This window comes from Mustela erminea, chromosome 10 (genome assembly GCF_009829155.1).
Source record: "Mustela erminea isolate mMusErm1 chromosome 10, mMusErm1.Pri, whole genome shotgun sequence".
Lineage (NCBI taxonomy): Eukaryota > Metazoa > Chordata > Mammalia > Carnivora > Mustelidae > Mustela > Mustela erminea.
This window is the reverse complement of record NC_045623.1, coordinates 90907276-90928041: the sequence shown is the minus strand read 5'-3', so window position 1 is coordinate 90928041 and position 20766 is coordinate 90907276. Positions and strand designations below refer to the sequence as shown.

General features: G+C 41.3%; 1 protein-coding gene across 1 annotated transcript; it reads right to left on the bottom strand.

Moving 5' to 3' along the window:
• Positions 1-410: 410 nt before the first annotated feature.
• On the bottom strand, positions 411-19010 carry AUNIP (aurora kinase A and ninein interacting protein). Its single transcript, XM_032303108.1, has 3 exons — positions 18589-19010; positions 3644-3782; positions 411-1798 (listed from the first exon to the last, which is right to left on the bottom strand). The coding sequence occupies exons 1-3, from the start codon at positions 18664-18666 to the stop codon at positions 954-956; spliced, it is 1062 nt and encodes a 353-aa protein (XP_032158999.1). The 5' UTR covers positions 18667-19010; the 3' UTR covers positions 411-953.
• Positions 19011-20766: the final 1756 nt, after the last annotated feature.

Genomic DNA, 20766 nt, shown 5'->3' with positions numbered 1-20766 from the left:
CTATGTAGCCTCAGGCTTTTTTTAATAGCACAGGCTTCAAAATTTTTTATTTTTTAAAAGATTTTATTTATTTATTTGAGAGAGAAAGAAAGCAAAAGGTGGGGGGGGGGGTGGTAAGTAGGGACAGAGGGAGAGGGAGACTGTCCACTAAGCAGGGAGTCCGATGTGGGGCTTTATCCCAGGACCCAGAGATCATGAAGGCAGACGCTTAACTGACTGAGCCACCCAGGTGCCCCAGCACAGGCTTTTTTTAGAGAGATGTTTAAACATAGACTATAAAACTTTAAAATGCTATAAAGTCCCCACAAAAAACAAAAACAAAAAAACAAAAAGAAAAACTACCATTGGGGTGTTTGGGTGGCTCAGTCAGTTAAGCATCTGACTGGATCTCAGCTCAAGTCTTTAAGGTCATGAATTCAAGCCCTGTATTAGGCTACACACTGGGCGTGGAGCCTACTTTAAAACAAAAACACCCTACCATCATTCTACTATTTATCTCTCTATCCTCCCTGCCCCCATGCCCCTGGACCCAGGAAATACGCCTTATAACTCAAAACGGTGTCAGGAATAATGGTCCCAAGGCTGCATGGGTAAGATAACAGCCAGAGATTAGAACACACATTCATAAGCAGCAATGTCCTAGTCAGGGATCTGAAAGGGCAAAGAGGGGGCTATGCAGGCTGAGTAAGGGCTCTTTTGTAGAAGGATAAGTACCTGCCCTACTTCCTCTCAGTGCTCATCACAGACTTGGCCAAGGTTCCCAGCCACCTCTTCCCGGGGAGACGCACCACGCCAAACATACAGTCTCAACAAGTGGCACCACCTGGTTTATTTACACAAAGAAATGCTCAATAACTTCATCCCTTGCCTCCCTCCACTGCCCTCCCACCCAATATTTTCCTATAGCTCTGTCATTTCAAGGTACTTCTAGAACCAAACCATCATAGAGGTATTTAAACTTGGTGTTTGATAACTTGATTACCTTCAGAGTCCTGGGTAAAGAGCAAATCACACTGCAGATTTAAATGAGTTGGCCTCTCCTGGCGCTGAGCCCAAGAGCTATTGTGCAACTGCCCTAAGTCCCGATTCTGATTGTTCGTGACATCTCGGAAAGGAGCTCTAGAGTTGTGGGCAATGACCCGCTGGCCCTGAGAATCCTCAGTGAAAAGCTGACTCCAGGAGTCATTCTTTTCACTGTCCCAGGAAAACGCAGGGACAGGACAAGGGCTTTGTTTCACTAAGTCTGTGTTTTCTCTGTTCCGGGAATGTAATGTTTGAAGGAGGATGGGGTCCTGCCTGGTTTCTTGGGCAGACACCTTTCCCAATTTAATCTTGTTCAAGGAGTGAAGGCCCTTGCCCCAGGGTGGTTGAATGCGTCTCTCCACATCCTGATAGTTTTTTTCCTTAGATCCATGAAGCCATTCCCTTTTCCAGAAAGAGTCTTTATCTCCTTCCTTTTGGTCCAGCAAGTAAGAACCTTCCAAGTTCTGAGTGAAGGAACAAGAGAACGAGGCTTTGCTCTTTCCAGCACAGACCAAGGTGTCAGGCTGGGGCAAAGACAGCATAGTCAAAAATGGAGTTCCCATTCTGTGGTGGTCAGAAGCCTGGAGGGAATGAAGAGAAAGTCCAGCTTCCTGGGTATCTGCAGGGGTTGAAGTGGCTAATGGGGATGACATGCCCTCGTCCTCCAGGCCCTGGAACACATGATCTAGATGGGCTGCATCTTTCTCAGACTCTTTGTTGATCTGACTTTCTATATGAGACGAAACACTCCTCTGGTCACCACCATTTGTCTTTCCTAGCAAAACAGATGTGAATAATTATTCTGCAGGAAATCTCTGCCCTGAGCAGGATATAGCTGGCTTTTTCTGAAATCTGTATCGGCTACTATCATCATCTAGCACAGGGGTCTTAGTTAGACTCATCACACACATTTACAGCTGATCTTCCTGTTTTCTTTCTTTCTTTTTTTTTAAAAGGTTTTATTTATTTGAGAGAGAGAAAGAATGGGAAGGGGGCAGAAAGGGAGAAGCAGACTCCCCACTCAGCAGGGAGCCCAACACGGGGCATCAGTCCCAGGATCCAGAGATCATGGCCTGAGCTGGAGTCAGACATTTAACCGACTGAGCCACCCAGGCACCCCATGATCTTCCTGCTTTCAATCTCTGCTTTCGCCAGAATGATCCTTCTAAACCTCAGACCTTATATTCCACTACTCAAATAGATGATGCTTCTAATGACTTACTCAAGTCAAACGTGGTAGGTATACTCAGACCACAGCCTACTTTTCCCGCTGTGTTTTAGGATATGGGGTTTAACAGGGCACATGAGTTTTGCCTTTGTTTTTTATTTAATATGGTTTCTGTTAAATAGTGATCTTGGCCAAATATATATTCCTGGATATTATCCTTTGAGAAGTATGCACTTAAATCACATTAACCATCCAACTCTAAGAAACTTTCTGGTGACAGTACGAATAACATTAGGGCTTCTACTCTGCAAATATAGCTTGGGAAGGGGAATAAAGACAATTAGATGCTAAGTCAACCAGTTAGACGAACAATAATAAACGACTGCTAGTGTCCAGCTTGTCCATTTCATCAGGCATGGAATGGATACTGTTCTGCCTTAAGGATGAATAACATGGACTACCTTTCCCCTAAATTATACCAAGATCTAATTACAAAGCTGAATGATTTCCTTTTTCCTTCTCCAACAAGAATTATACTGCAGAAACTGTTTTGTGAAAGACTTCTCAACTTTGTCTAAAAATTCAACAGATTATAAATATACCAGAATTCTGAAATACCGGGGGATGACTGGGAGGCTCAGACTATTAAGCATCCAGCTCTTGATCTCAGCTCAAGTCTTAATCTTGGGGTCGTAAGTTCAAGCCTCATGTTGGGCTCCATGCTGGGCACGGAACCTACTTAAAAAAAAATAAATAATTAAATAAAAAAAAAAAATCAGAGGTGTCCTTGAAAGAAATCTGCCCTTGTTACTTAAAGCCAAGGGTGCTTATTTTAAGTTTCTCTTTGGGGCAGGGACAGTGAATTTTGAAGATTCGTGTAAAGCAATCCTGGGAATCACATCAGGAGTTAGAGCTCTCCTCTCAAAACCCTCCAATTGGCAGACACCCTGCTCTGAAGCAGTCCGTCACCTGGAAAGGGACATGTAAGCAAAAAACTGCCAAAGGATAATGAGATAACTTTATGCCAACCATTCTAAGAAAAAAAGCATCTTTGAACTCTGAATGTTGAGAAGCATTATACAGAAATATCTGTTGTCAAGTAATCATATGTACACTGCTCATTATGGCCAATCCAAGACATTTACCTAACTAGGGCAGATCGGCTCCCCTGCACACCCCAACTCCCCAAGCATACCTTTCTCCTCGCTGCTCTGTCAGGGAATACAAATATTTAATATTAGACTGAGCACACAGAATGAGAAAATGTTAGTAAAAGCACATTTATAATGCTTAGGAGAAGGGGATGCTTTGTTGTTTGATATCCTCTTCTAATGAGTCAGCCAAGTTTAACACAATGCACTGGTGTTGCAGCACCTCTCCTAAATTTTCCAGCATGGAAAAACGCGCACACTCCTTTTTGCTCCCCTGGTATTCCCAGGCGGGTCATCATACCTGGCTGCAGGGTGAGGAAGGAAGCAATGCTGGTCTGCCGAATGCCCGTAGGTGGAATTCTTTGAGTAAGAGAAATCTTAGCCTTTTTCTCTCCAGGAAAGGTTGTTAACATTTTGGTGTTTGGATTCATTAAATGTGTCTGAGAGGGGGAGAAAAAAAATAATAGAACCTATTAATACCAAAACAGCTGCCAGACAGGAGATTCAATAAACACCCGTGACCTTCATGGAACCACACTGGGCCCTTTGGACTCCACTACTCTGCTACTTGCTGGTTAGTTTTTGCTGTACATCATCATCTACTATTTCCTGTCACACTGATGATGTTTGGTTTTTTTAGGAAATCACATATTCCAACTATAGCCCAATCTTTCTGCTTCCCCACAGAACTCAGTCACACTGACTAAACAAGATTTATTGACGTGATTCCAAGAATGATACTCTCTCTTACACTTAAAGATAACTAATGATTCTACCTCAGCAGCAGTTGACACATTTTTAGTGGTTTTCAAATACTTACATACAGTTGAGAGCATGGCTCACACAGCTAGGGTTCAAGTCAATTCCAATTCTGCCACAGCTACTTAGTACTGTGTAACCCTATGCAAGTGCTTGATATAGGTCTCATTCTCATGTGTGAAATGAGCACAGTGAAGTACCTATCCCATTGGGCTGTTACAAAGATTTGGTGAGTTAATTCACATAAAAGGCTTACACAGTTCCTCAGGTTCAATACTAATTGGTTATTCCTAGGAGGACAAGCAGGGAAACAGCCAGTCTTATACACTCTCAGCCCCTTTGTACGTTATAGTATCAATTTGTACCAGAAAGGGTTAGGGAAGTAAGTTTTGTCAACTAACTATAAATAAAACCTCATCTTTATTTAGTATGATTTGGTTTTGTTTCCACTTGCTTGTTATGGAATGCCTGAGAAGTAACCCTGAGAAGAGCGTAATTTATATTCAATTCAGTTTGCATGAAAACCAAAGAAACAAGATTTGCCGATTTTCATGTTGTAAGCTGGAGATAGGTCTGAGATGAAGTTAAATTATTATTTCTAGCCCAAAGTTGACTTCATTTTTACATTTGGAAACTAAAATGTACCTTAAGTGGATAAAAGAAGAATGAAATCCTTGGTGTAAAACTCATACTCTAACTTGCAATACTGGTGTGGAACTTTCCCCTCCAACATACAAAACTAGAAAACTGAATAAAATACATGAAACAACTGATAATAGATGGTGGACAAAAGGAATTGCATTGGACTGTGAGCTCCGAGAGAAGGAAAACAAATGAGGTGAGCCCTATGATGACTCTAGCTTTATGCCTGGAATCACTTGCCAGACCAAAATATATAAAGTACACAGGCACTGCATTCTGGATTAATTGAATACATTGAGACTGGAATTTGGAGAAGCTGCCACTCCTCAAGTTGCAAAGTTCATATTCCTTCACCTTGAACTTGGGAAGAATTTTGTGACTGACCAATAAAGTATGATAGAAATAACAATACATTTTTTCCAAAAATAGGTCATAAAAATGCCATGCACTCTGTCTTGCTGTCTTGAGATCCTCCCTCTTAGAACCTGGCAACCATGCTATGAGGAAGCCCAAAGAAGCACATGGCTCTCTAAATTTTATATCAGAAACATCCTAGATATGTGAAACTATGAGAGAGAGTATGCCAACAAGTATTTTAGCACCTATATGCTAGTACTGGGAATATACTGAGGAATAAAACAGATTGTTTCTGCTCTGGTAAAGCTTAAACCTTACGGGAAAAGACAGACCAATAATATATAGTTATTTAAATAACTACAAGAATACTAAGTCCTACAACACAAATACAAAGGATTGTAAGATAATGTTATGAAAAATTATATGCCAACAAATTGGACAACCTAGAAAAATGAATAAATTCCTAGAAACATATAACCTCCCAAAACTGAATCAGGAAAAAATAGAAAATTTGAACAGACCGACTACCAGCAATGAAACTGAATCAGTAATTAAAAAAAAAAAACCACTCCCAACAATCAAAAGTCCAGGACAAAACAGCTTCACAGATTAATTCTACCAAATATTCCATCCCACAAAGTTGTAGCAATCAGAACAATATGGTACTGGCATAAATAGATACATAGATCAATGGAACAAAATAGAAAACTCAGAAATAAACCCACAATTATATGGTCAATTAATCTTCAACAAAGGAGGCAAGAATATGCAATGGGAAAAAGTCTCTTCAACAAATGGTGTCAGGAAAACTGGACAGCTACATGCAAAAGAATGAAGCTAGATCACTTGATTACACCATACACAAAAATAAACTCAAAATGGATTAAGGGCCAGGCACCCAGGTGGCTTAGTAGGTTAAGCATCTGCCTTTGGCTCAGGTAATGATCCCAGGGTCCTGGGATCAAGGCCCGAGTTGGGCTCTCTGCTCTGTGGGGAGTCTGCTTCTCCCCCTACTCTGACTCTCTCCACCCTACCTTCCTCCCGCCTTGTGAGCTCTCTCGTGTGCCCTCTTTTCTCTCTCAAATAAATAAAATCTTTTTTAAAAAGTGGTTTAAGGACCTAAATGTGAGACCTGAAATGGTAAAAATCCTAGGAGAGCACAGGCAGTAATTTCTCTGAAACGGGCCATTAACATTTTTCTAGATATGTCTCCTGAGACAGGGGAAACAAAAGCAAAAATAAACTATAGAGACATCAAAATAAAAAAATTCTTCATAGCAAAGGAAACTATCAACAAAACTAAAACACAGCCTACTGAAGAGGAGAAGATATTTGCAAATGATACATCTGATAAAGGGTTAATAGACAAAAAATAAAAAGAACTTCCACAATACAACACCAACCCCCCCCCAAATAATCCAAATAAAAAATGGGCAGAGACATGAACAGGGGTGCCTGAGTAGCTCAGTTGGTTAAATGTCCAATTCTTGATCTTGGCTCAGGTCTTGATCTCAGGGTCATGGGTTTATGCCCCACAATGGGCTCCATATTGTGTATGGAGCCTACTTTAAAAAAAAAAAAAAAAAAAGACATAAACAGACGTTTCTCCAAAGAAGACATACAAATGCCCAGCAGACCCATGAAGATGCTTGCCATCACTCATCATCAGGGAGATGCAAATCAAAACTACAATGTCATATCATTTCATACCTGTCAGATGACTAAAATCAAAAACACAAGAAACAATAGGTATTGGCGAGGATGTGGAGAAAAAGGAACCCCCATGCACTGTTAGCGGGAATGTAGACTGGTATAGCCACTGAGTTTCCTCAAAAAATTAAAAACAGAACTATCATATGATCCCATAATCACACTACTGGGTATTTACCCAAAGAGTACAAAAACACTAGAGGTGCCTGGGTGGCGCAGTTGGTTAAGCTTCTGAAACCTGGTTTTGGGTGGGACTGCAATCTCTGGGTCATGAGATTGAGCCCCACATTGGGCTCTACACTTGGTGTGGAGTCTGCTTGAGATTTTTTTCCGTTCTCCCTCTGCCCCTCCTGCTTGTGCACTCTCTTTCTCTCTAATAAATAAATCTTTAAAAAAAAATACAAAAACATTAATTCAAAAAGGATATATGCACCCCTATCTTTATTACAGCATTATTTACAATAGCCAAATTATGGAAGCAGCCCAAGTGTCCATTGATAGACGAATGGATAAAGAAAATGTACTGTACTGCACACACACACAGACACACACACACACTCTGGAATATTGTTCAGCCATAAAAAAGAATGAAATCTTGCCATCTGCAACATGGATGGATCTAAAGAGTATAAAGCTAATAAGCAAAACAAGTCAGAAAAAGACAAATACCGTAAGATTTCACTCATATGTGGGATCTAAGAAACCAAACAAATGAAAAAAAGAGACAAATGGGAAAACAGACTCAGACTCTTAATTATAGAGAACAGATGGTTACCAAAGGGGAGGCAGGTGGGTGATGAGTGAAAGACGTGAAGGGGGTTAAGAGTATACTTATCTTAATGAGCACTGAGTAATATATGAAATGGTTAATCACTGAAACTAATTTAACACTGTATGTTAATTATATTGGACTTAAAATAAAATTTAAAAAACCTACCAAGTCCTCTAAAAAGACTTATACATGGCACCTAGGTACTCAGTCAGTTAATGTCTTCCTTAAGCTCAGATCATGATCTGAGAGTCCTGGGATCAAGCTCTGCACTGGGCTCTCTACTTGGTGGGGATCTGCCTCTCCCTGTCCCTCTGTCCTCCTCCAAAAGCTCGAGCTCACTCTCTCTCAAAAAAATAAATAAAATCTTAAAAAAAAAAAAAAAGACTTATACAAACTAAATAATATCAGAAAACAGTAAGACCTCAATTAATAGAACATCGGGAACAAAGTTTTTCACCAAGTTGGCCATCTTAGCCAAGAGTAAGACAATTCCTTACTTAGGTCAAAGCAATGTCAAGAGTGATACTGCTCTCAGTTATAGCTCCCTTAGAAGAGTTTAGCTTTAAGGAACTATGTTTATCTCAGTGGAATGTTTAGACTCTGAGTGAGAATAGGTCATCTGGAACTGAAGGGACCCAGGTAGTCCTTCAGCTGAATATTCTTACCTCAAAATAAAGGCAGCCTGTGTGTGTGTATCACACAGTATAAGAAAGCCTGTCTAAAAAAACATAGGGTTCCTACAGGACAAAACACCTTGGTAAGCCACAGCCTAGGTATTAACAATTCGTACCCTGTAAGAATGCCTCAAAAAATCTAACTTCAAGAAATACATTCCCTCCAAACCAAAGAATCTCTAGTACCTCAGTATATCATATTCATGTTCCTATCAAGTTTTCTTCCTTCAGAATGGTACTAGGAAAAACTGACTTCCTACAATCACGGTGCTCCTACTTTCTTGCTATCACAAGGATGACCTGTGGTGTATTCCTACAGAGAACAACACCTCTCATGGCTGCAAGTCACCCCAAGAGTCTGGCCCTTTCCTAAACACCACAACTCTATTATCAAAGCAGACCTGGGTTCATACAATTCACCCTCCTTGCTACTAGGAAATGTTTTCATGATTTCATGGCATTTAAATTCAGCTTAGCTCTCATTCTATCTTTATGTCTTCTGATAATTTACCTGCAAGTTTGTCTTAAATTTCTGCTTTCAACCCATTTTAATTCCCCTTTTTTATTATTCATATGGCCTTCAAGTCTAGCATATAATTTGATTCAACTTACTTTTCTGATTAGGGTCACTGGCCTTGAATTTATGAACGAAATCTCATTATCCTTACATATTGACATAGGTTCAGAAAACCTAAGTGTATGTGTTTAATTCTTTTTGCTATGTTACTCCTTCTTTTATGCTTCTGAGGTCCCATACTCATCTCTTCCCACTTCTCCAACTCCCCGCCTCCACTCTCATAGAAAACCTTTTCCAATCAGCCACTATCATGCTTTATCAAGCCATGCTAAAAGGACACTACCTAATAAGGATACTCTAAGGAGGACTGTTTAAGAAGTCTGACCAAAAACAGCTGTTGGAGGCATCTGGGTGGCTCAGTTGGTTAAGCATCTGCCTTTGGCTCAGGTCATGATCCCGGAGTCCCTCGATCAAGTCCCACATCAGGCTTCCTGCTCAGTGAGGAGCCTGCTTTTCCATCTCCCTCTGCTCCTCCCCCACTCATGCTCACATCACACTCTCTCAAATAAATAAAATTTAAAAAAAAAAAAAAGATCAGTCTATTCTGGACCTTTCACACATCACACAGTATCTGGTCTTTGTGATCAGCTTCTCTCACTGAGCACCTTTTGGAGGTCCATCCACACTGTAGCATGTCAGATACTTCAATCCCTTTTTATTGCCAAGTAACATTCCACTGTGTAGATATACTATTTTATCTACTCATTCATCATTTGGGGGCATTTTGGTTGTTTCCACTCTTTAGCTGTTATGAGAAATGCTGCTACAAACATTCAAACATTCGTTCACTGGTGTACAAGTTTTAGTGTGGACTATCTTTTCATATCTTGGGTCTATACTGAAAAAAAAAGCAGAAGTGCTGGGTCATAGGATAAGCATGCTGAACATTTTGAGGAACTGCCAAACTGTTCCGCAAACTGCCTATACCACTGTATGCATGCACCATAGAGGTTTCCAATTTCTCCACATCCTTGCCAACACTTGGTATTATCTTCTTGATTATAGCCATCCTAGTGGATGTGAAGTGGTATCTGCTTGTGGTTTGGATTTGCATTTCCCTAGTGACTAATAATGACATTCTTTCCATGAGTGTATCTGAATGGACTTATAACAAGAGATTAAATTAGCAATTTTAAAACTTCCTGCAAAGAAAAATCCACTGTGTACCACCTGAAGAAGCTGAGAATTTTCAAAACCAGCAAGTCTAGGTTCTTTTTTGTTTAACTGGCCTTCTTTCAGCTTCTCTCGATCCTCTGGCACTTTGCTATATCAGTGAGAAGAAACCAGGTAGCCCTTCTGCCCTGCCTGTAACCCCCCTTAGCTACATCACATTGCCCGGGTCCTCAGGTACATTCTCTATCTTCCACCTTACTACAACCAACAGGAGTTGTAGGCAACTTTCTGTGACCACATAACAAGGATTCCCTTTCCTCTAGTTTCCAGTAAGATATGTTCTCACTTTCCTTTAAACCCTTACCCACAAGTCTCCTCAAAGGCCATCCCAGTTCTAGAAATAGTTTCTTACAAGCTCTTTAAGCTTTCACTAGCACTCTCTCCAAAGTCCTTCCAGCTGCCACCCATTGCCCCATGCCAAAGCCACTCCCCCATTTTAGGTTTTCGTTAGGTGGTACTCCACTGCTAAAACCAAATCTGAATTATCTTTCTGTTGCTGCATTAACACACTGCCACAAAATTTAGCAGCTTAAAACAACATTTATTATCTCACAACTTCTATGCATCAGGAATTGGAAAGCAGCCTATCTGCATGGTTCTGGCTCGGTCTCATTAGGTGGCATTTAAAGTATCAAGCAGTGTTGCAATATGCATTTTCAAGGAGGCTCACTCACACAACTGCTAGCAAATTCAGTAAGGTTCCTCACCACATGGAGGTCTCCATAGAGCTGCCTGCATGTCTGCACAACGGGAGAGCTGACTTCCCCTAAAGGCAGAATGAGGCTGAAGCTGCAGTGCTGTTTATGACCTAACCTCAGAACTCGAACACTTCCATCACCTTCTAGTCAACAGAGTCACTAAGTACGTCCCACACTTGGTGGGGGATGAGGGGATTTAACATCCACCTGTTAAAGAAAGAGGTATCAAAGAATTTGTGGACATATTTTAAAACCACCAGCCCTCCACCCGTAATAAAACGTAATCTCTTCCTTCTTTAAATGCTTAGAATTTCCTTATGCCTCTAACTTACTGTCTTACTTACTGTCTGACAGTTATTTGCGTTCCTACCATATTCCATGCTGCCAGGGTTAGAACTACCTTATTCATTATTCACCTTTTTATCATCTGAGGACACCTTATACATTATGGAAAAAAAAAAAAAAAAAACCCCACATTGGAACAAGAGTCAGAAGACCTGGAATCAAGCCATAGAGCTGCACTTACTCTGATGTGATCTGAAGCAAATCTCTATCTGAACTTCAATTTCTTCATTTGCAAGATGGAGATAATCTCACCTCCCTCACAAAGCTACTGAGGAAGTGGTGAAACAATGCGTGTAAAAAAACTTTTACAAACCATAAGCCATTACATAAAGGTCACACTGATAAATATTTGTCAAGTTACATTCACAGATCCTTATCAGTCTTACAGCACCGACCCCAACAGTGTTGCTACCACAGACTTCAGTATTATTATTAAGCTTATTCAATTTCAGTGACATACTTTCCTCCTCTATTTTTGTTTTTCTTTTTTCAGCATTTCAGTAAGTATCACAGAGGGGTTTTTTTTGTTGTTAGGTCCACACTTTTTCTTTTTAAGATTTATTTATTTGAGAGTGGGGAGCAGAGAGGAATCTCAAGGCGGACTACCGTCTGCTGAGCACAGAGCCCAGTGCAGGGCTTCATCTCACTACCGTGAGATCATGACCTGAGCCGAAATGAAGACTCAAAGGCTCAACTAACCGAGAAACCCAGGTACTCCTGTTAAGTACACACTCTAACTGCCATTTTACTGGAGGCGTCCTCCTATCCATCTCTGCTCTAAAAAACTCAAAGTCCTCCTACTTATCTTCTCATCAGAGAAAGAAAGAATGAGTAACTATGACCATATCTAAAAGGTTTTCTGAAAGCAAAGCTCAGATGGATTGATTCGCTCATTCAGCAAATTTGTAGTGAGAACCTACCATGTGCCACTGTTTGAAGGACTGCCTAATGGAAATTTCATTCTAGTAGGGGAAGATCATAAATGAAAAGTAAATACACAGTATATAGTGTATCTAATGGTAAAGGGCTATGGAGATAAATAAAGCAAGACTAAGGTGTTAGGGAGTAGGGGATAAGGGAAAGGCGTTTTTATGGTTAAGAAATGGGACTCAATAAGCTGACAAACTAACAAATGAAAGAACATGTGGTATTTTAATCCCTATGCATTTCAAGGTGTACAAAACTCTCTGCAGAGGTATACTTGGCTTGAAGGCCAGCAAGAAGGCCCATATGACTACAACAGAGTCAGGCAGAGAAAAGAGTAGTAGATGAGGTCTAAAATGTAGGAGAAGGCAAACATACATGGCCAAACCATGCCTTGTAGGCCTCAGAGATTCTGGGTTTTACCAGAAGATAGCAAACCACTAGATGGTTTTAAAATTAACAGTGAGCAAAAGGTCACAATCATACTGGATCAGGTAGCAGTGGTAGAAATAGTAGGAAATTATGAGATTCTGAACATATGAAGGCAGAGTCCAGAGAATTTGCTGATGGACTGAATGTTAGTGAAGCTACAGACTGTCACAGTGGCATTCCGTGTTCCACCAAGGCAGTCAGAAACCACTGATGACTCAGCCAAGATTTCTGTTATCTTCGCATTTCTGTCCCCTTCTTAGGCTCACTTCTCCTTCTCTGCTACATATATTTCAAGGGCAAGAAAGTATGCTGCATTACAGATGAAGAAGAATGAGAAAACACCTACAAGATAGCAAATATACAAAATACATACTAAATCTTTTTACCTCTTTATTGTGGGAGAAACCTTTCAGAAATATTTCTCCGTGTTTTAATAAAGAGGTAACAAAGTTAAAATACAAAATTTGAAAATCATGTAAATTTAAATGGCCTTTTGATGGGGCGTCTGGGTGGCTTAGTTGTTAAGGATCTGCCTTCAGCTCAGATCATGATCCTGGGGTCCTGGGATGGAGCCCCACAATGGACTCCTGAGATCGAATCTCACATTGGGCTCCCTGCTCGGCCAGAAGCCTGCTTCTCCCTCTCTCTCCCGCTTCCCCTGCTTGTATTCCCTCTCTCACGGTCTCTCTCTGTCAAATAAATAAATGAAATCTTTTAAAAAATAAAATAAAAAGTCCTTTTGAAAAATTCATACTAAAACTCATGTCTCACATGGAAAGTTCTCCATATATTTTGTGAAAGGGGAGTATGTTTGAAATAATCTCTTTTGTGGGGAAAACATATTTATACACATAGAAACTGTCTCAAAGAATACCAATTGTTAAAAGCAGCTACCACCAGTGAAGTTTTGTTTTTTACTTAATTCTATACTGATTTTTTTTAACAAACATATATTACTTTCACAATAAAAAAGCTGAAATGAAGACAAATACAGTATCCTCCATATCAAGGCCTAAGTAATGAGGCCAAGCCTATCATGCTTCTGTGGGACCAAGAGAGAAGCAAACTCACTCCAAACATAGGCATTTATTTTCTGGCAAAATTATGAACCACCCTATTAGTTGCCCCCAAATAGCAGTTTGTTGAGGGATCAGGTGGGAAGGAGCATATTTTCTAAAACACTGGTCATGAGCAACTGTCTATTAATGACTGACATTAAAACTCAAACAAATGTATGCCTATTGATAGCTACTCTAGGAAAAGGCAGGTTTCTACATCTTGTGAAAGGGAATCTTTAGTACTCTGCTCTGGAGTGGAAGTCTTAAAAAGTCAAAGAAGTAGTTTTTAACAAAGTTTAAAAAATTGTTTTTAAGATTTATTTATTCATTTGAGAGAGAAAGAGCATGAGTGGGAGAGGAAGAGGGAAAGAGAATCTCAAGCAGACTCTAAGTGAGGAGCCCGATATAGGGATCAATCTCACGACCCTGAAATCATGATCTGAGCTGAAACCGAGTCAGATGCTTAACCCATTGCGCCACTCAGGTGCCCACCCCCCAAATTTTTAACACATCTCTCACCACACACACATGTACCAACAAAAGTCCATCTGAGCACACGGGGAGAAGGCAGCTCACTGTCTGCAAGCCAAGAAGAAAGTCGTTACTGGAACTTGACCATGGCAGCACTCTGATCTTGGAATTCCAGTTTCCAGAACTGTGAGAAAATGAATTCTGTTGTTTAAGCCACCCAGTCTATACTATTTTGTTATTGTCAGCTTGAGTAGACCAAGGCAATACTATTGCATATAATGGATACTATTCCATATATCAAGTCTTTAAAAAGAAGAAAGCAGCTACCTGCTCAGCAGGGGTGGGGGTGGGGGAGGCAGTTGTTGGTGTTTCTTTCTCCCCCTCTGCCTCTCTCCTCCACTTGTGTTCTTTCCAATAAACAAATGAAATCTTTTTTTTTAAGAAAAAGAATAAAGCAGCTCTTTGTGGATGCATATGAAATGATACATAAGATGCAATAAGTGAGAAAAAGCAAGTTGCAGAACAATGTAGAACATGCTACTATTTACAAGAAAGAATAGATACTGTTTGCTTGTGTGTATATAGAATATGTGTAGAAGAATGTGCAAGAAAAGTTGTGGCCTCTGAGATGGGCCAAGGATGGTTAAAAGTATTAGGGAGTTATTTCACTGCCTAACACTGCCATACATTTTAAATTATGTACCAGATGAACATACCTACGTCATTTTTAAGAAAAAAAAAATTAAAGGAACAGGTGGTTCATTTGTTATTTCTCAAAAAATGACTTTAGTTGTATGATGCTTTTTAACAGCCCTTAATTTGTTCAGGAGACTGTAGCCACTGCAAGGGAGCAAAATTTGCCACCCCAAAATGTGTCTCTTTGGCATATGTACTATTTTAGGCTGATTATTTTTAAGGAACAGAAGGCTTAGGAATAATTGCTGACCTTCCCCCAACTATTTAAAAGAATTTAGAGGACCTGCCCCAGGAAGGGAGCTATTACCATAAACAGCTATTCAACTACGGGTGCATTTCTACACACTATAATGAGCTATCATGGAAATTAAGAAAATAATCCCATTTACAGCTGCATCAAAAAGAATAAAATATCTAGGAATAAATTTATCCAAACAGGTGCAAGACTTGTACTCTGAAGATTGCGGGACATGGAAGAAAGAAACTGACGATGATAAAAATAAATGGGAAGATATATTCTTCTCATGGACTGACAAATTAATATTGTTAAAATATTAGTACTTCCCAATGCAATCTACAAATTCAATACAATCCATCAAAATACAATTTTCCACAAAACTAGAAAAAAGTACTCCTAAAATCTGTATGGGACCACAGACAAAGCAATCTTGATAAAGATCAAGGTTGTAAATATCATGCTGATTTCAAACTATTCTACAAAGTTATAGTAATCAAAACAGTATGGCACTGACACAAAGACACACATAGATCAACAGAATAGAACAGAGAGCCCACAAATAAACCTACATGTATATGGAAAATTAATCTACTACAAAGGAGAAAAGAATATACAATGGGGAAAAGAGAGTCTCTTCAATAAATGGTGCTAGGAAATCTGGACAAGCTACATGCAAAAGAATGAAACTAGACCACTATCTTACACCATATATAAAAATAAATTCGAAATGGATTAAAGACTTGAATGTTAAGACCTGAAGACATAAAACTCTTGGAAGAAAAAGATGGGCAGCAAGCTCTTTGACATCAGTCTCAGTAGGATTTCTTTGAACCAATCTCCTCAGACAAGGGCAACAAAAGCTAAAATAGCAAATAGGATTACATTAAACTAAAAAGCTTCTACAGAGCAAAGGAAACCATCAACAAAACAGAACTGCACCCTACTGAATGGGAGAAGGTATTTGCAAATCATACATCTGATAAAGGGTTAACATCCAAAATATAGAGTTATACAACACTTAAAAAAAAAAAAAAAAAGATTAGGGGTACCTGGGTGGCTCAGTGGGTTAAGCCTCTGCCTTCATTCAGCTCAGGTCATGATCTCAGGGTCCTGGGATCAAGTCCCACATCCGGCTCTTTGCTAGGCAGGGAGCCTGCTTCCTCTTTCTCTCTCTGCCTACCTCTCTGCCTACTTGTGATCTTTCTCTGTCGAATAAATAAATAAATTCTTTAAAAAAAAATTAAACAATGGGCAGAATTGCACAGCAAAGGAAAGAGTTAACAAAACCAAAAGACAACTGACAGATAAAGGGCTAGTATCCAAAATCTATAAAGAGCTTAGCAAACTCAACACCCAAAGAACAAATAACCCAATCAAGAAATGGGCAGAGGACATGAACAGACATTTCTGCAAAGAAGACATCCAGATGGCCAACAGAAACATGAAAAAGTGCTCCATATCACTCGGCATCAGGGGAATACAAATCAAAACCACAATGAGATACCACCTCACACCAGTCAGAATGGCTAAAATTAACAAGTCAGGAAATGACAGATGCTGGCAAGGATGCGGAGAAAGGGGAACCCTCCTACACTGTTGGTGGGAATGCAAGCTGGTGCAACCACTCTGGAAAACAGCATGGAGTTTCCTCAAAAAGTTGAAAATAGAGCTACCTTACGACCCAGCAATTGCACTACTGGGTATTTACCCTAAACATACAAACGTAGTGATCCGAAGGGGCATGTGCACCCGAATGTTTATGGCAGCAATGTCCGTAATAGCCAAACTATGGAAAGAACCTAGATGTCCATCAACAGATGAATGGATAAAGAAGATGTGGTATATATATACAACGCAGCCATCAAAAGAAATGAAATCTTTCCATTTGCGACGACATGGATGGAACTAGAGGGTATTATGCTTAGCGAAATAAGTCAATAGGAGAAAGACAACCATCACATGATCTCCCTGATATGAGGAAGTGGAGATGCAATGTTGGGGGTTTGAGGTAGGAAAAGAATGAATGAAACAAGATGGGATTGGGAGGGAGACATTAAGAGACTCTTAATGTCACAAAACAAACTGAGGGGGCCGGGGGAAGGGGGGGTAGAGAGAGGGTGGTAGGGTTATGGACATTGGTGGGGGGGTATGTGCTAAGGTGATTCCTGTGAAGTGTGTAAACCTGGCGATTCACAGACCGACCTGTACCCCTGGGGCTAATAATACATTACATGTTTATTAAAAAATTTTTAAAATCTTTAAAAAAGATAAAACAAAAAAATGTGCAGAAGACTTGAAAAGCCTATTGTCAAAGATTACACACAGATGCCCAACAGACACAAGAAAAGGTGCTCAACATCATTAATTAACCATCAGGAAAATGAAAATATGAGATATTACCTCAAACCTGTTAGAATAGCAATTATCAAAAAGACAAAAAAGAAAAAAGGACGAAAAAATAACAAGTGTTGGAGAGGATGCAGACAGTGTAGAGAGGTTGTGGAGAAAAGGGAACTTTCATGCACTGTTGCTGGGAATGTAAATTGGTGCAGCTACTTATGGAAAACAATATGGAAGATCCTTAAAAAATTAAAAGTAGAATTACAATTCAGTAATTCCAGTTCCGGGTATTCATCTGAAGAGAATGAAAACACCAAATGACAGAAATATATGCACCCCTATAATCATTGCAGTATTATTTACAACAGCCAAGATATGGACACAACCCAAGCGTCCATCAATCGATAAATGGGTAAAGATGTGGCAAATATATATAATGAAGTATTACACAGCCACAAAGAATGAAATCTTGCCATTCTCGACAGCATGGAAGGACCTAGTATTATGGTATTATGTTAAGTGAACTAAGTCATACAGAGAAGGACAACTTCTCCTGTATGTGGAATCTAAATAACAAAACAAAACAGAAACTGACTCATAGGTATAAGGAAACAAACTGTTAGTTACCAGAGGGGGGAGGGGTTGTGGAGCAGAAGGAAGAGGATTAAGAGGCACAAACTTCCAGTTATAAAATATATAAGTCATGGGGAGGTGAAGCACTGCGTAGGTTATATAGTCAATAATATTGTAGTAACTTTGTAATGGTGACCATGGCAACCAGACTTCTCCTGTGGAATTCTTTGTGTATAAAAATATCGAATAAGTATCACGTGCACCTGAAACTAACTAGATATTGAATGTCAAGTATAGTTCCATTAAAAAGCAGAAACAGGGGAACCTGGGTGGCTCAGTGGGTTAAGCCTCTGCCTTCGGCCCAGGTCATGATCCCAGGGTCCTGGGATCGGGCTCTCTGCTCAGCAGGGAGCCTGCTTCCCTTCCTCTCTCTCTGCCTGCCTCTCTGCCTACTTGTGATCTTTGTCTGTCAAATAAATAAATAAAATCTTTAAAAAAAAAAAAAAGCAGAAACAACAGTCCTCACAGCGCATTTTCTCTCCACCCTCTCCCCACACCTCGAAGCCTTATTTTCCCAGTCTCTTCCTCACCCACCCACAGCCTGCCTGCCTTCCGCCTCATTTCCTCTCCACTCTTCCCAAACCCCGTTTTTCACCCTTCTGCAGGCTCCAATCCCTCTAGCCTCAGAATTCCCAAAGCTGTTTCTTTCTCGGACCCCGACTAGACTTCCACCGCCTCCCTTCTCCCTCAGGCTGGTCCAGGCCTCTCACCCCTCCTCCAACACCCTCTCACGCCCCCACATCCCACCTGCACTCTCCGCCGCTTTAGCGCCGCCGCGTCCAGCCACACACCGCAGGCCTCCTCCTCATGGCCTCTCCGCCTCATGGCCGCTGCCGACACCCAGCCAGCCGGACGCCCGGCTCTGGCTCCAGCTGCCTCTCAGAATGGCTCTAACGGCCTCCACCGACGTTCGGATCTCGCGCCAACGCCGGGGGCGGAGCTACGCCGCAGCCGCCGACGCAGGCACCGCCCCAGCATCAGCCCCGCCCCGGCCCTAGCACCGCCCCTTTCTCTCCGCCCGGGGCCTCACAGGGTCGTCTGGTGGGTGGAGTGCTTTTCGGTTTACCAAGACCTTCGCGGGCTTTGTGATCTTTTAATTCGAGTTGCCTTCCTGCGACTGGGCTGCTTGAACGTGTTCGCGACATTGCACAAGGAATATGCATTTCTTTTCGCTAAATTAGTTGCCCTTTCTTGCGGTAAACATAACAACCCCGGGCTCAGGGTTTTCCAGTCTCAACAGCTGCATCCTCCTGGTCATCCCAAAAGGAAGGGTGGTGCCGAGGCTGCGGTCAGCCAGTTCCAAAGCCGGTGTCCCCGGCACTACCTTACGTGGTAACCACACACTCGAGTTTATGAATTACTTCTGAAATTAAAAAAAAAAAAAATCCAAGCATAACTATGAAACCACATGGGAAAGGATCTAGAAAACATTAAAAAGGGGGCGCCTGGGTGGCTCAGTGGGTTAAGCCTCTGCCTTTGGCTCAGGTCATGATCTCAGGGTCTTGGGATGGAGCCCTGCATTGAGCTCTCTGCTCAGCAGAGAGCCTGCTTCTCCCTCTCTCTCTCTGCCTACTTGTGATCTGTCAAATAAATAAATAAATAAATCTTTATTTAAAAGGAGTGGGGGCGCCTGGGTGGCTCAGCGGGTAAGAGTCTGCCTTCTGCTGGGCCATGATCCCAGGGTCCTGGAATGGAGCCCCAGCTCAGCGGGGGAGTCTGTGTCTCCCTTTCTCTCTCTCTCTCTCTCTCTCAAATAAATAAAATTTTTTTTAAAAGTGCGGTGAGGGGCAGCTGGGTGGCTCAGTGGGTTGGGGCCTCTGCCTTCAGCTTGGGTCGTGGTCCCGGCGTCTGGGATCAAGCCCCGCATCGGGCTCTCCGCTTCTCATGGAGCCTGCTCTCCTCCCCCGTCCCCCGCACCTACTTGTGATCTCTGTCTGTCCGTTAGATGAATAAAATCTTAAAAAAAAAAAAGGGGGGGGGCGCCTGGGTCATGATCTCAGGGTCCTGCAATGGAGCCCAGCATTGGGCTCTCTGCTCGCCAGGGAGCCTGCTTCCCCATCTCTCTCTCTGCCTGCCTCTCTGCCTACTTGTGATCTCTGTCAAATAAATAATCTTCAAAAAAAAAAGAGGGGTGGGGTGCCTGGGTGGCTCATTCGGTTAAGTGTCTGCCTTCAGCTCAGGTCATGATCCCTGGGTCCTGGGATCCATCCCTGTGTTGGGAATCCCTGCTCAGCAGGGAGCTTGCTTCTTTCCCTCCCCTTGCAGCTCCCCCTGCTTGTGCTATCGCTCAGTCAAAATCTTTTTTGAAAAAATGAAACTAAAAATGTAAAAAATGAAAGCTAAAAATTTGGAGTCCCAGGCTTGTCAGCTCCAGAACTATCTCCTAGTCCTGCCTTCACAGCTTAAGGGTGACCTTGAGTTTTAAAGAGGATCAAGTGAGGTAATATTTCTGAAAGCACTTTGCAGATTGTGAAAGTTCCTCAGAAATTCAGAAGTGCTGGCATCCCGCTCATTCTTCCATCCCTAACCAGTCTCCATAGACATTCTTTATATATGTTTATAAATCATATACAGATATATATAAACAGGATCTTTTTCAATTTTATTTTATTTTATTTATTTGACAGAGATAGACACAGGGACAGGCGGAACACAAGCAGGGGGAGGGGGAGAGGAAGAAGCAGGCTTTCCACTGAGCAGAGAGCCAGATGAGGGGCTGGATCCCAGGACCCAGGAACCATGACCTGAGCCAAAGGCAGACTCTTTTTTTTTTTTTTTTTTTTTTTTTAAATCTTGACTCTAGGTTTTCTGCTCACCCCTGTCAGTTTTTTTTTTTTTTGAAGATTTATTTATTTAATTGACAGACAGAAATCACAAGTAGGCATAGAGGCAGGCAGCGAGAGAGAGAGGTGGAAGCAGGCTCCC

What these genes read in the sequence shown, in the direction of transcription:
- AUNIP (XM_032303108.1), bottom strand. Translation starts at nt 18,666, where the DNA reads ATGAGGCGGAGAGGCCATGAGGAGGAGGCCTGCGGTGTGTGGCTGGAC. An exon ending in TAAAGCGGCGGAGAGTGCAG is followed by an intron (nt 3,783 to 18,588) that starts GTGGGATGTGGG and finishes TCCCCCTCTCAG; the next exon opens with ACACATTTAATGAATCCAAA. An exon ending in CTTCCTCACCCTGCAGCCAG is followed by an intron (nt 1,799 to 3,643) that starts GTATGATGACCC and finishes CTGTTTTGCTAG; the next exon opens with GAAAGACAAATGGTGGTGAC.